The sequence below is a fragment of the Myripristis murdjan genome, chromosome 4, assembly GCF_902150065.1.
Source record: "Myripristis murdjan chromosome 4, fMyrMur1.1, whole genome shotgun sequence".
Classification (NCBI taxonomy): domain Eukaryota; kingdom Metazoa; phylum Chordata; class Actinopteri; order Holocentriformes; family Holocentridae; genus Myripristis; species Myripristis murdjan.
Genome location: NC_043983.1, coordinates 10,809,851 through 10,826,172, shown reverse-complemented (window position 1 = coordinate 10,826,172; position 16,322 = coordinate 10,809,851). Strand labels below are relative to the sequence as shown.

The 16,322-nt window shown below is 44.7% G+C and overlaps 1 protein-coding gene across 1 annotated transcript in view; it reads left to right on the top strand.

Moving 5' to 3' along the window:
- Positions 1–16,250, top strand: part of agbl4 (AGBL carboxypeptidase 4) — a 285,510-nt gene extending 269,260 nt beyond the window's left edge. The window contains exons 10-13 of the mRNA XM_030048927.1: positions 1,911–2,063; positions 7,285–7,447; positions 15,169–15,262; positions 15,443–16,250. Coding sequence (XP_029904787.1) covers positions 1,911–2,063; positions 7,285–7,447; positions 15,169–15,262; positions 15,443–15,545 — 513 coding nt within the window. The 3' untranslated portion in view covers positions 15,546–16,250. The remainder of the gene's footprint in view (positions 1–1,910; positions 2,064–7,284; positions 7,448–15,168; positions 15,263–15,442) is intronic.
- The last annotated feature ends 72 nt before the right edge of the window (positions 16,251–16,322 follow it).

Below are 16,322 nucleotides of genomic sequence, written 5' to 3'. Positions count from 1 at the left end.
CTCTGTCTTTTTTTCCCGTCCTTCTCTCTCTCCTCTCTCTCCCTCTCCCCTACTATCTCTCCTTTCTCCATACTCTCATTCATTCTCCCTCCCTAGCTTTCCTCCTCTTTACGACCCACAGGGAACAAGGTGTGGTGCTGAATGTGTAAGTGGGGGAGGGAGGGAGGGAGAGAGAGACAGGGTGGGTGCCTGGGCGGGAAGGAGATAAAGAAAGCGGAGAAGGGGGAAGGATAAGAGCAAGAGAGGAAGAAAGGAGTGATAAGAGTGAGAGAAGAGGAGAAAAAGGAATATGGTTGGTGCTGTTCCAGGGTTGAGATTCAGAATGAGCCGTGTGTGTGTGTGTGTGTGTGTGTGTGTGTGTGTGTGTGTGTGTGTGTGTGTGTGTGTGTGTGTGTGTGTGTGTGTGTGTGTGCGTGTGTGTGTGTGCGCGTGTGTGTGTGTGTGTGTGTGTGTGTGTGTGTGTGTGACACAACATGATCTAAACATGGCAGCTTCCAAAACAATAAAAAATCTTTTTCTAACCCTATAAATCTATTATTCAAATACATATATATATATATATATATATATATATATATATGCTTTTCGGTCTGATGCGTTAAATGATATGCAGCACATGGATAAAACATACAAAACATATGAAAACAATATACTGTTCAACTACTTGCAACAACTTTATCTTTTTCAAAGAAAAAGAAACTAGACCTCAACCTGTGTTTAATGACTGGTGCTGATACTCAGCAAAAATGAGGTAAGGAATGGATTACACACAGATATGTCTGTGTGCATTCCCTTCCTTTTTGTATTTGCTCCTCTGTATTCCCATAGAAAAAGGAATGTGGTGGGTAATGGATAAAAAGCACAGAATGGCAAATGAATACGTGATTTTTCACCTAAAACTTTAAAGAAAAACGCCACGGCTCGATCAGCTATATTGATAATTCATTTTTAAAATGAACGAATCTACAGGCTTATATCAAAAACTACTTTTCTGTTACAAAAAGGTCAGTTTTGTTACATTGGGTATTGCTAGTGAACATAGTAGACGTTAAACTCTTAGCATGGAGCACTGGAAGAAATGATCAACCAGGGACACTTGGATGAATTTGCTATATTCTCATCTCTTACAGCCCAATCTCAAAACGTTGGTGGATTCCTGTAATTTAAAAGATTAGGATTTAGGTTTAGATTTAGGTTAGGGTTAGTAGTGTAATCAACAGAAGCTTTTGACATGCATGCTAACAAGTGTGTGCGTACGTGTGTATATGTGTGTGTGTGTGTGTGTGTGTGACTGAGAGAGAAAGATAGAGAGGGAGACAGAGAAACAGAGAGAGGGAGAGAGAGTGTGTGAGAGAGAGAGAGAGCTAAGAAGAGATTCAGGCAAGAGAAACAAGTTTTATCAAACTCATGTTACAGAGTATACTGGAGAGAGACGACATTACACACTCGCTGTGAAGTCAATATTAACTCAATAAAGAACTATAGAGACTGTGATGAAATCTGTGATATCTGTGTGTGTGTGTGTGTGTGTGTGTGTGTGTGCGTGTGTCCATACTCCTCTTGGCTCACCAGTCCATGTGTGTGGGCTTCCCCATTACATACAGGGCCTGACAGTCTGATTGAAGTCGGTGTGTGGGTAGGTGGCTGCTTTCAGGTTGTGAGCCTCTCATGAGTCATCTGTGTGCAGAGAGTTGGTCGCAGTCCCATGGGTGAGAGCCTGTCCGCAGCAGTCTCCTGGGAGCTGGAGCCAAGAGACAGGCCTTGCCGTATTCCCAGTGGAGCAGCTCTAGTGTGGACCACTGTTCACACAGAAAGAAAAATATCCTCCCTCTCTACTAACCTGCTGCGTTTCATCTTTTCTGTTTGTCTGATCCTCTCTCTCTCTCTCTCTCCTTCTTCCCCACCACCAGAAAGTGAGTTTGGAGTTCTACATTGACGTCCATGCCCACTCCACCATGCTGAACGGCTTCATGTATGGCAATGTGTTCGAAGAGGAGGAGCGGGTCCAGAGACAGGCTGTCTTCCCCAGACTGCTGTGCCAAAACGCACCAGATTTCTCCCTTGTAAGTCACATAAACACACAATACTCATAATTCTACAGAGGCAGGAAAGTGAATGAGAAATAGTCCGTAAATAGTCCTGTCCCTCGGCAACTAAAGTCGAGGTGCCCTTCAGCGAGGCGCTTAGCCGCCAACTGCTGCACTGCTCAGTGGTAAACAATAGAAGACTGTGGTTGTACTGGCCAGCTTCCAGTTTTGAATGTGTGTAACTGTATGATGTGAAGCAGGGTGCTGCTGGAGAAGAGCAGTTGACTTTCCCAGAATACATAAAGGTTAGAAAATACATGCACGTACGCATTCATTAGCATATATGCATTAAAAATGCCTAAACACATACAGTAGTGGCACATGTGTACACAGACGTAGACACACAGACACATGCGCGCGCACACACACACACACACACACACACACACAGGAGGTGTTAAATTATTAGGGGTGGGGGGCAGGCAGAAGAAAGGAGGATGTTCCAGCTGTTCACAGAGATTCTCAGCTTGACCAGAATGTATAATGAGAAGGGGGAGGAGAGGAAAAGTACAAAGAGTAGAAAAGAGGTGAGGAGAGAGCAGGGGAGGAGGGTAGAAAAGAGGAGAAGGTAAGGTAAGGTGAGCCATGTGGGGAATATATGGAAACTGCAACAGCAAATACTACCAGAGAAAAATGTCAGTATAAAGCATATAGCAAAAGAGGGCCATATAAACATGCACAGCTAACAGATTTAACTCTAGAACATCAGTAGAAATGTACTGTATGAATGAAAGCATGAAAAGGTACAGTACTTAAAAAATATGTTATGCGAATAGTGCAGAGCATAGGAATGTGGAAAAATAGACAAGAATATTTAGTGTAAACAGTGCAGGTGGATGGGCACCTGCACTCTCACCACCATCTTAGCTGACTGAAACAGGGTGAGAGGAACGAAAAGCGGAAAATAGGAGAGAGAGGAAAACAATAAAGAGGAGAAAGAGAACAGAAGTGCTTGGGGAGAAACATCTGGGGGTCCCAGTCATGTACCCTGGTGCACCCCCACCAGCCGCAGACATATGGCTTTTTATATATCATCCACCATTTCCTCCCAGCTGTCTGTCACTTCCATTGACCTTCACCTCTCAGTGACGGTGACATTTCATCGCAGAACCACTTGCACAGATTATAAAGAATAACCTTTATTACCCATTGACACCCAACGCTAACCCGGATACAGAGATGAGCCGGGCAGGCGGACATCAAACCGCACATGTATGGAAATGTCACTGATCGTCCGTGTCTATAGGTTATGTGCTATGCCGAATGGATAAAATCATTTTGTAAAAGTGTGTATGCAGCTGTGTGCGTGTGTGTGTGCGTGTGTGCGTTGCTATGTGACAGCTGGCCTAGGGGTCAGCTCCCTGACTGTGCTTTTGTCCCTCTGCCCATTCAGCACAACCCAAACCCCAGTACAGCAGCAGCGCAGCACAACACAATCACGACTAACTCCCACTGGTGGCCGCCAAGTCTGCATTTCAGCAAGGCGACTCTCACTGCAGCAGAGTGGAGTGACATTGAATGGAAACTTTTCCACACTCTTCCCAAGACATCATCATATTTTTGCAGTATAGCTGACATGCTGAAACCAAAAATAGACAGGGGGCTTTTTCCCCCAGCTATAGCTTTTACAACTAATCTTTGTAATGACATTGTATCAAGTTAATCCATACAGAAATAAGTTACCCTTCAGAATTTTTCCTGACTTCTGCGGAGGCTTACCAATACAAGCTACTGAGAAACAAATCTCTGGAAGTAAATGCATTTTCAGTGATAAGAGACATGTCAGCTGACGTTGAGCATAGTTGCTTTATTTCTTCATGTATCAGCAAAGAAATGTTGCCCATAACATACAGTGCTAGCTCTGCTGTATGTTCTGCTTGTCAATGAAACACCACCAGCCAGTCAACTCTAATCAGCCAAATGAGCAACAGCACAATCTTTTGGTCTCTTGCAGGTGAAACAAAGTGTAAGGTGAATTTAGGTTTTCCAGTGGAATATGGGGGCAAAGACTGTCTTACTATATCACACAACTATCTGTTGGAGTTAAATTCACTCCTTAGGTCAATGCAAGGAAAACACGTTAGTGGATGTCAGAGGAAAATGACATGTTACTTGTCTGAGTGATAATCAAGAGATCCAATTTTCCTGAAAATGATCTGAATAGGTACATTGGTTGACTCGATTAATAAGCAGGGGAAACCTCGAACAACTATTATAATTATTTGTCGGTATGTTTGATGATATGGTCTCTGTGGAAAGGTTATTGACTATAAAACATTTAATTAAAGCTGCAAGCAGCATTGGACGGGCCCTCGCCCCCCCGTGCACGTCGGGGACGGCGCGCGTGTTGAAGTGCAGACAATTCGTCAGTTTGTGCCAGTTTTAAGGGTATTTTTCGGTGCTTTTATTTTGAAAGAGTTTTGGGCTTTTATTTTGAAAGGCCGCAGAAGTCCTAGTGTGTGACCGACAGGACAACTGGCAGCTGCTGCATGATCACACCAAAATGCAGGCACACACACTCACTCACTCACTCACTCACTCACTCACTCACTCACACAAACACACACACATACGCACGTGCACACACACACACACACACACACAGACACACACACGACGCCAACAAAAACCCACTGGTAGTACATTCGCTGCTGGTGCCCCTCTGGCCACTAGCAGCGCCCCTCCAGCAGATGGCGCCCTTAGCATGTCCTAGTGTGTGACTGACTTGAGTACTGGCAGCTGTGGCATGATCACACCAAAATGCAGGCAGACAGAGAAATCCTCATTCAATCCAATGGAGAAATCCAGAAAACCCACCCCTGTTTGAGGTGTCACAGCTCGGTCACCGTTTAAGTGACAGACTTGATTCAAAGTTTAAACGAGTCACGAGACTCCGATGTATAAATCTCCCATTTACATGATTTTGCTATCTTTTACCGTTTTGGAGTTATGGTAGTTTTAGTTTGAGAGTGTTTTCTGCTCCCTCTGAGCTCTTACAATGGGTGTGTATTGCGCATTCCTGAGGCAGCTAGAGTGAGTCACATGTCCAGGCAGAGTGCAGAGCAGAGCACACCAGAGTCCAAAATGTTTGAAAACTCTTCACAGCTCCCACAAACTTGGTCCAATCCACATCAAAACTACATATTTTTGTAGGAATTTTTGTCCTCTTTCCATCTGCATAGTTTTCAAAGCCGTCAGACTTTTACTTTAGACTGCAGGGGCCTAATTAGTGCCAAGTGTCAGCCTCTGCACACCAAACTCCATGGGAAAAAATGAGGTTTTGGCTCTGGCCACTCCGACTTTGAGGGCTTATAAAATCCAAACGAATCGAGTAATGACGGAGTTTTTAGCAACTTTTGTTCAGCACTGTGTCCTCTGTCATCTATTAAGTTTTCAAGCCACTGACATTTACGCCCTGGGAGGAGATAGATTTTCTTCAAAGCGGAACTTTGGGCGAGAATGTGAACATTCCAACGCAAATTGCGGACTTCCTGTTGGTTTTAGGTGGGGGGTGTCAGCACGTGATTTGTAGGGCTTGATGAGACCTACATTTCGGCGTTGGTTTGGTGTTTCTATCACATTCCTGTGGGCCGCAGCGGCTGCCTTTGTGTGCCTAGGTGGCGCTACCGAGCCCATTTTTGCACTTAGGGGGTCCGTTTGTCCATTTTATCAAATTTTTCGCCAGACCTGGCCTGCGTGCCGAATTTGGTGAGTTTTTGAGCATGTTTAGGGGGTCAAATTAAAGGTTATTTTGGCGTAATAATAATAAGAAGAAGAAGAAGGAAAAAACGAAGCAAAAACAATAGGGCTTCGCACTGTTCCAGTGCTCGGGCCCTAATAAGAGTTTGTTTGTTTATTTATTTCCTCTTGCCAGTCACACATTTGGTTCAGTTGTTTGTTCAGGTTTCACATGAATCATATACCACAGTTTATATAGTAATAGTTTGTAGAAACTAATGTAGTATTTTACCTATATGTTCAAGCACTATACCATACTGGCTTTGGACTGTGTAGTATTTTTCATAAAAGAAGTCAAAAATTGTGCTCCCATTCATGATATAAATCTTTAATGATGCCCTAGCCCTGAAAAAAGATTTTCTTACAACTTTACTTTTCAAACATCAGCAGCAACCTACATGGGCAAGCTTTCCTGTAAGAAATGTTCTGACCCAAAATGTTTTGCAAAATGTTTCAACCCTTCCATGATAGCTGGTTGACTTATGATTGTTTTTTAAAATTGCATGTACAATGTACTGCAAATACCCTCGGCTGTGTCCCGTAGCTTGGGAGTTACACATGCGTACATGTATACATATGTGAAGGTTAAAGGTACAGGTAAGGTTAGAATGCGGTAATATATAACGTCCTCCACCTCTCCCGGACACAGCCAAGACGGTCTGCTCTTGTTGAAGTCCGTGCTGGAGTGTGTGCCAATTGCTGCCACCTTTAGCAGATTGGGAAAACACACTCACACACTTCAGCACTCTGGTGCAGTCTGAACAGATGTTCTAATATGGGCGCCTGGTGGCTCAGTGGTCTCGAGTGCATGCTTTGTGGCTCTGGTGTCCTGGGTTCAAATCCATCCTGGGAATCTTTGCTGCACGTTAACCCCCATCTCTCCTCCTGACTCTTAATTTTAAGTATGTAATAATAACCATATAAAAAGCAGATGCTGCGATATAAGTCAGTTTGTCACTCCTCTAATGGTGGCAGCGATGGGTCCATCCTCCAATGTAGGGAACAACAATACAGCATTAAAGAAGGGCACACTGTTATTTTTTAAGTAAAGCGATATGCAAACTGGGGACAAGTGTTTTTTTTTTTTTTTTTTTTTTTTTAGTTTATAGCAAATTACATGCCTTTTTGAAAATCTGTATGTCAGCCAGGATTAAGGATTTTGTAAAGCTTTTTATACTGAGACATTTCATTGGGAAACCTTGCCCTGCCACTGCTTGAGTCTGAAAATAAGTCTTTTGATTGCAGTATCTGTGTGTGAGCGAGTTATATCTGGGTGAATGATCCCTATAGGGAAATTCTCTTTTTTCTTTCCAGTGCCTCGTTCAAAAACACTTCAACAGGGTGGCTGCTTAGTGGCATGAGGGCTTGAACCTGAGTCTTCTTGTTGAAATGCCAACTCTGTAACTGCTCGTCTACCCTGATGCCTCACATGTCCTTGTTTTTCTATGCACTCCTCTAGTCCAACACGTCCTTCAACCGGGATGTGGTGAAGGCTGGCACCGGCAGGCGGTTCCTGGGTGGTCTCCTTGACGACACGTCCTACTGCTACACTCTGGAGGTGTCCTTCTACAGCTACATGACAGCTGGCAGCACCGCTCCTGTACCTTACACTGAAGAGACATGTATCCATCAACACCTGTGTGACCTGTGTGCGCGTGTATGTGTGCGCGCGTGTGTGTATGTGTGTGTGTGTGTGTGTGTACATAAGTGTGTCCAGGCAAGGGTCAGTAATGAGTGTGGAGAACAGCAATAATGTCCCATTGTGTACCCAGTGTGTATCGGAGTGTCTCTCATTTTCTCCTTTCTTTTATTTCACACACACACACACACACACACACACACACACACACACACGCTATCCCTCCAATAACTACCTCTCATTGAATCTCCTGCCAAGTCAGTGGCCTATCGATCTCCTAATCATTGAAGGAGTCATTATTTTATCATTTGTGTGTGTTTGTGTGTGTGTGTGTGTGTGTGTGTGTGTGTGTGTGGAGATGTGTCAGGTCATGCGTAGCCACAAGAGAACCATGTTGCTCTTTTGTTGCTCCTTGTTCTGACAGATGCGCGGTGACAGAACAGGGATGTGATAGCTGCATCCATTGATTTCATTTACAAAGGAGAGAGGAGAAAAGGGGCGTGTGTCGGCGTGTGTGGCGTTGTGCGTGTTCATGTGAGGCTTTTATTGCAGTAAACACCGGAACAAAACACAAATCTGTTGACCGCCCACATGGACGGACACATACATGTGCCCACACTCAAACGCACCACACAGGAACTCAAGGTCACAGGGGCCTTAATAGGGCCTTAATAGAGAAGTTTTCCTTCAGCTGACCTTCTCAAGGCTGAAGAGCTCCTGAGAGCAGGCCGACGCCGCTCGGATCCCTCCAATAGAGTGAGTGAGAAGAGGGGGGAGGAGAGATTTAGAGGGAGAGAGAGATAAGAACCCTACATATGAAAAGTACGTATTCCTGTACACACATTCCTCAGGTTTAGGGCAGGGAGGTTACACACATAGCCTTAGTGCCCTCTAGTGCCAAGAGCCGGCACAGACGTGGCTATGCATTGAGTAAGCTCTGCATACTCACGTTTAAAATTAGGGACATTTAATCTAATCTTGGACATTGATCACTGAAAGGAAATCTTTCTGGTCAGGTTTTGGAATGTACTTTTGATAGCTGTGCTATGTAAAACCCTTCCACTGTGTATTCCTGGAACTATGAGGCCTTTTGGGGGTAATAATTATATTATTATATAATAATATTTTTTTTTTATTTTTCTATGAAAAAGGACATCAGCAATTTCACATACAGAATACACATATAGCTTTTTTGAGTATGTGGATGTGTGTGTGTATGTGACAGAGGAAGAATAAGAGTCCTAACCCCTACTGTTGTTCTCTCTGCTTCGCCCTCACTTCATTTCCCGCAACCATCACTTCATTTCTCCTCATACAGACATGTCAAGTCTTCACTTCCATACATCACAGAGCTGAGCGGCGAGAATGGAAATGCGGGCATATGCATGCGCACAGCATGCCCACCACAGCCACAAACAAATAGATAGCCTTACATTGAGGAGACAGGTGTCTGGGCCACGATGCTAAACAAACAGCACACAACAAATTCCCAGTGTTTACTTTTGAGGATTGAAAGACAAGATAAGATGGGAGAAGCCGGGTTTTTCTCTGTGCCTCGGTGCTCTGTGTGTGTGTGCGTGTGTGTGTGTGTACCCGTGTGTGTCTGTGTGTCACAGTGTGTATGGGCGGGAGACATTTCTTCTGAAGGTCAGATTGGGACAGAACTCTGTTGTTGTGGGAGGACTTGCTTGACCTTCTTTTTGTTTTTGTGGAGTCTCTGTGTATGTTTGTGTATATGTCGGGTGGGGGGAGGCGAGAGGGTTGTTGGAGGGAGGAGGAGGAGGAGGAGGAAGGGGCTCCACATGGTGGGCGTTCAGCTCAGGGACCAAGTGTAGAGTGGAGATTGGGGTCAGGCAGGTTGAAGGAACCGACCATGTCGCTTTTTACGCCCCAGCAGTCAGCTCGATGGAGCGTGCAAATCATCAACAGAGACCTTTAGCATCTCAACACCCCCACCTTTCCCACCTGACGCACGCACACACACACACACATACACACACACACAAAACCCTAAACTAATACATGACAAATAAATAATAACCTGGGCCTCTGAATCAAACCCGCCTCCACACATACCTCCCCCTACCCCCTCTCCCCTCTCCTGACTCTCCCTCCTCACTGCTGTGACTTGTAGCCACCAAAATTGAAATCTTAACCTTTCTCACAGCCTAGTCTTTTGTCACAGTGTGGAGGTGCTCAAAAAGGAGTGTAATGCAGTGTACATGTGTGTAAGTGTGTGCATGTGTGGGTCTTCTGTCCTCTCGCCTTTCCATTCCCCTTCTATCACCTCCCCACCTCCTCTCCTCCTCTCTCCTCTCCTCTCCTCTGTCCTTTCTTCTCCTTTCATCCTTCACCCAGAACATAAAAGCCCATTATATCATCTAGTCAAGCTGAGAATCATCTTCTCTGAAACAGCTGGAACAACCTCTGTCCTGTTTCTGTCTTCCCTCTGTCCTCTAATCATTTAACACCTATGTGTGTTTGTGCGTGTGACCCTGTGCATTTGTGTGTGTGTGTATGTGTGTGTGTGTGTTTTCCTGCACTTTTGTGTTTCCAGCTGTGCATGGGCCCGGTAGCGTGTGCTTCGATGCAGTGCATAAACTTTGCAGCAAGAAAATAAATTCAAGTCTCAATGACATTCCTCACCTTCAGGTAATTAAACATTAATGGTTGCTATTTTTCTCCAGGTTGTTCTATTTTCATCATCCAAGTGCATCTTTTTTGATGGGCCTTCCTGTCCAGCTTTGTGAAGTTAAAGCACCATTATGGGTTAGAGGCTGAGAGTGGACCGGATCAAGGTTGAGAGAATCTGGGACCTTGTTCAAAACCCAGCTTGGTGCTTTCCACCGTGTGTGTGTGTGTGTGTGTGTGTGTGTGTGTGTGTGTATCTGCTTGTAAGTGTGTGTGTGTGTGCATTTTTGTGTGGGGGAGAGAGTAAAAGAGAGCACTCACTGTGACTTTGAAGACTTTTCACTCTATTCAAAAACTTCATTGAAAGCAACTCAGTCTCTAACTTTTCCCCATGGCCTTTGATTGGACAATTTTGCTCCGGTTTTCCTGCATTTGGATGTGGGGTGGCTGTTGCCCTTTTCCTCTGTCACAGTGAACAAGTGCAGATTTTCAAACTTCTGACTCGTGTTGCCTTCTGAGGCAATTCCATTTTCCTCCCCATTTGATCCATGTAAATGCCCTGCTTTCCTTCAGAGGTGCAGGCAGCCAGGTGGAGGCCTCTGAAGCCCGGGTCTCCCCTTCAAAGGCTTCCGCTCACATGGATCCATATCTACTGTCAAGTCCAACACTATCGGTTCTAGCCAGCAGGCTCGTGTGATGTCAGCTAGTTGAGAGATGCGTTGATACAGCATGGACTGATGGCTGATGCAACTGCCTTTGACTTTATTCATAACAGACTTCTATGCACTCACACACATACACGTACGCACACATTCTTGTAGACATTTTCCGTTCATCTGTGTGATATGTGTCTGACAAGGCAGTGACACCCAGACACACACCACGCCGTAACAGCGGGACTCCATCAGGGCGTGTATGAGTACCAGAGCTGCCAATGGAACACAGTACGCATCACTGATCCTGACACCCAATGGACAGCCTGTGACAAGTATGCAAATGACTTAGCCTGGAGGCAAATATGCTCCAGTACCACACATCATACACATCATATCACACAGACATGCACAAATGGATAGGTGTGCACATGTGCAGGCACGCAAGCATACACACACACACACACACACACACACACACACACACACACAGACATGCACAGTTGACTGCACCAAAACTGTAGCTATACTCAGACAGGTGTGCCCACATGAGTACTCACACAGAGATGCACCAATTGTACACATGCACTCTTACAGGGGTGTTGTAGTGGCAGTTATGTGTGGTGATAATATGGCCATTGATACTCAATGAGAAACACAGCACCCACTTGTAGCACCCTGTGCAGATCTTTAGTGGTGCAAATCTTACCATCTATTGTATTTTTGTGACTTGTCATCATAGCATCCATGTCATCTTTATTATATTGAGCTGTGTCTGTTGTCAAGAGGTTGGTAAAGTTATAATACAAAAAGGATTAACTCTGTAATGATACCAAGGAAAGAGAGACATGGCCTGTGTGTGTCTGTTTCTGTGGTGTCCAGTGCTCTGTGCCAGTACAGCTGCTGCCTAAGAGCAAAATCGTTCAACATGTCTGGTTTGGTTCCAGCCACTAGAGCAAAGTTGGAGCAAAGTCTTTTTTGTTTTTTTCATACCTTTTTCAAGCTTTAATCATATGGACACAAAACATGGCCTGTCTATTATGCCTTTTCAGAGCAGCACAGTTTATATGAAAAGTGAATCTGATCCTGATAGATAAAGCTGGCCTCTGTTGCCTTTTACATTTATTTTGTTTTTCTACTCAAGTTCCAGAGCTTGCCTTATTGACAGTTCCTCTTGTCAGTGATCTGAATCAGCCCCTGTTTGTCCCTTTGGGCAAAGGGATGTGAGGCCTTTAAGTTTGGTGGGTTCGTATTAGGGACAAAAAAGTCCCTTTCTGCATTGCTGTTGTTGACCAGCCTGTTAATTAGCATTGCTAATTAGCTTTCTATGTGTCACCACGGTGACAGGACCTGTCAGTGGGCAGTATTGATGGCTCCAGTCCCCTTGCTTGTCTTTTCGTTAACTCCCATCCGATCTGGACAACATTCTCCCCGTGTCTTGTCCATTTTATCATTGGGGGCCTTGTTGTCTGGCTGTTCGTCACCTTGTCTGTCTGTCTGCCAGCGCCAGGCACGAGGGACATGACGGTGAAAGCCACTAAATGCCGTGTCGACAGTAAACAGCTGTGGTAAACAAATCATGATGTCCATTTCCCTGTTGTCTCATTTGTCCCATCTCTCATCAGCCTCTATGCTAGCATGCCCTTGAACCGCGACAAAGACCTGCTATTGATTAGACAAGACCCAGTGTGTGTACCGAGATGTTAAAGATCACAGCTCACGCACCTCAGTGACAGGCAGACAGGCTGCAGCATCCTCTGAAATGCAGTGTGAAGCCAGCACAGGCACCCTTTAACCTCTCAAGAGCTGGATATGCACAGCTCAGTGATAATGATAATGTTTTGAAAAGCAGTGAAGATGCAGTATAAAATATATTATCAGAATCTCAAAGTGTTGTGTAATCTGGTGACTCAGAGCAAGCTGCCTATCCTCGCCTGGCAGGATAGATGTGGACTGAAGCAGCTGATGTTTTTGTGAATCTTGCCACTACCACCCACCACTGTAATCCGAGCTACAGCCCTGACTGTTTCCTGGCTCACACACACATCACTTCCTGCTGCAGCAGCAGCCTTGTTCCAGCCCCTATGGTTTCCCCTGGCACCTGTCCAGAAAGCGCCAGTCGGGGCATCCTCTGCGTCTCTGACCATTCGTCCCGCGGATGAAGTTCTCCTTCAGAAGCTGCCCGTCCATCACAAAACTCCCTGTAATAGACGGTGAGTCGTGACAAGCCAAGCTGAGAGGCCATCTGCGCACGGTGGGGTCCGGGAGCTATTTCTGTCACTGAGCGTGCCTGGCCAAAGAGCTCAGGGCTGGCACCGTGCTCTGTTGATCAAAGAGAAAGAGGAAAACACCAAAAACTTTCCTGAGGTCAGAACGAAGACGTCAAGGATACAAGGATAGAGACGGAGAGAGAGATGGTGTGTATGTGTGTGTATTCGTATATGGGTATGCAGCTGGGTTGCGCATGTGTACAGGTACAGGATTGTATGTATATATGTTTGTGTGCATATGCATATGCCAGTGTGTATGTAAGTGCATTTTTGTAAGCAGCATTTATGCGAGTTGGTCATTGTGGGTCAACTCCTTAATAGAGTTGCTTGTGGCAGCATTTGACCTTCCTCATTTCCCCTCATGTAGTTGTCAGGTCCGACATTGTGTATGAATAGAAGCACAAAGGCAACAAACAGACCCACATAGCTTGAGTTTGTTCGTCTGTGGCTTTGTCTTAGCCTAATCAATGTTATCAGCTAATGAGGCAGACTGAGAGGCCCATACACAAACAGACACACACACACACACACACACACACACACACACACACACACACGCACTCAGAACAGCTCTGGCCTGATGCGGGAGTTGCAGCCAGATGGGGTGTAAACATAGACTCTGGAGTCATGTGGAGAGAGTTGCCATCAGCCTGCTGGGTGAAGAATGAAGACCCATAGAGACACTTGAACACACACGCAAAAACGCACTCTTGCAGGCCAAGGTGACAGACCGGCAACAGAGGGACTAGCTTGCATATTCACAGGCCTAACTTACAGGCAATACCCTTGTGTGTATGTGTTGTTGGTGTGTATGTGTGCGTGTTTGTGCTGTTCAGGTCATGACAAACTACAGAGGCTCAAGCCTACACCCAGACAGCCCATTCAAACCAAGAATGGATGGTTTAAAAGTTAACGGCTTTGGACAATAGCTTTTCGCCCTTTATAGCAACCAGGATTTATGTGGTGTGGGTCATTTTTTGATCATCGGAATAAATTGGAAAAAAATAAAAACCGAATGAATCATCGTCTTTCCGGGTTTTTTTTGCCTCCCTCTGTAGGCCAGTTGTTTCAATCACAGGGTTGTGACAGACAGACAGTCCAGCGGGTGACAGGCTGTATCTGAGTATCAACAAGGTAATGACAGGGGAAAGTGACAGATTATGTCTCTGTGTTGCTCCATCATTGGCTTTAGCCTGGTGAAGAATGGACCTGGCTTCTCTAAACATTAATGCCCTGAGACGAGGAAACCACTATGTTTTTTTTTGTGATGGAATACGGATGCATGGATGGATGGATGGATGGATAGGTGTTTAGAAGGGCAGATGGATGGATTGGCAGACAAATATAGATGGGTGTTTGTCGACTCGCGCCTCAGCAACTAGATGAATTTCACTCACACTTAGTGGCATTGTCCCTCCTTATCTGTAAGTGCTAACTCACAGTGATTGGGAACATTGTTGGTCGTCTGTGGTTCTCCACTTCTTCATTATGTGAATGAGATTGTCATCATTACTTGCCCCGGTGGCCTAATGATCACAGGCATAGCAACAGCACTCGTAGAGGCTCAACTCTTTTATAAAAGTGGTGGAGTTATTGATATTGCCCCTAATGCAGTGAGGGGGGAATCGGGTGAGGGATGATGTGTGCATTCACCTGTGAATTTAAATAAGGCCTCAGCAGTAAGTAATTGCTACTGTTTGATTCATGCCAGCATCATGCATTTGGCTGACGAGACTGAAATGCAGTTGATTTAGCCTCACTTAGCGCAGAACACAGTGTGTTATACCTTGAGGATTTACACAGCCCATTTCTCCAGCCGCTGGTTCCCGGTGATTTACCGCACCTCACTGGGTGTGTCGCTGATGACAGAGCGGATATTGTAAGGCCTTGTTGTATCCGTTTATTTCATACGTGTGCAGCATCCAAGTGGAGATTTAGTGGTTTGAATGTGTCATGCAAATATATACACCACGAGATAATGAAAAGTCTAAATCTCTGAACTGCCTATGAGGCGTCCACCTTCTTTGTTGGTCTCAGGCAAGTGTTGGATACTTTAGTTTACTTTGCTGTATTTCTAAATCATTTTAGGAGACATTATTGTCCTGTAGCTCATCCAAACAAGACAATGAGCCTTAACTCCCCGTCCTCAGACATGAAGCTGGGCAGAAATGTGGCTAGAACCTTCCTGGATTACTACAAACTCAACAACCTGATCAAGGACGACAGACCAACTCACATTCAAAGGTAAAGCAGCTGAGGAATCAACACCACAAATAATATCAGGTTATATACTCAAGCCTTAATATGATGTCTTTTCAGTTAAATGCATTTCATAGTTTATTTTCGTGAATGAACTCATTTTTTTGCTGAACATCATGGTACTGTTTGATCGTCTAAATCGTGTTTGTTTGTTTATGTGTCCAGTCCTGAGGTGTCCTCCCAGACAGGCAGCGGGGGCAGAAAGGACATCGAGGTTGACAGAGACACAACAGACAGGGAGAGGAAGAGCCACGGCGTCAGGCACTAGACCGACAGACAGACAGACAGACAGAGAGACAACCTGTATGAAACACAGAGCACTGTAACAGGAGGATCCTTCACACTTCATTGCCTCCAGAAGCCCCACATCTCCTCGGCTATAAAGACTTATTTTCGCATTTCACAGACTTATAACAGAGAAGTGGCTGGTATTCACGGGCTTATAATCAGAGCAAGTTGGTCAAGTGTTATTGTTTGGTGGCTATAAAAAGTATAAAATAGAATGTGAAGGGCAGGCAGACTCTCAAACCCGTCTAAGCTCCACTCGAGGCCTTCACTCAACAGCTTGTTTTTCTACCAAGACGCACTCTCTCCATCCTACACTAGCCTACATGTTGCCTTGTGCTTTGACCCCGAGTAACTTGTTTATATAGTTGTAAATAAATGCATGCACATTTGCTTTCACCTTATTTATGACTCCGTTGGTCTCATTATCTTTGTTGATATTGCTGTTAAATACTTGAGCATCATATTGTACCCATATAGCAATACTGAGACTGAAGCTTAAGATATGTAAAAGTTACTTGTATAAAAAAAAAAACAAACATTTTGATAGTCAGTCCAGCTGTATGAAAAGTCATCAGTGTTACTTTGTTTTATTTATTGTGAATGTGCTGTTTGAATGAATATGAGAATGTTGCAGCTAAGGGTGGTTATGTGGATTTCAGTTCGTTTTCATAGACTGAATGAAATAAAGTGCTGAATCTAATTCAAATGTTATACTTTTACTCGTGTGTTTACTTGTTTGCGTGGTGTTTATGTGCAT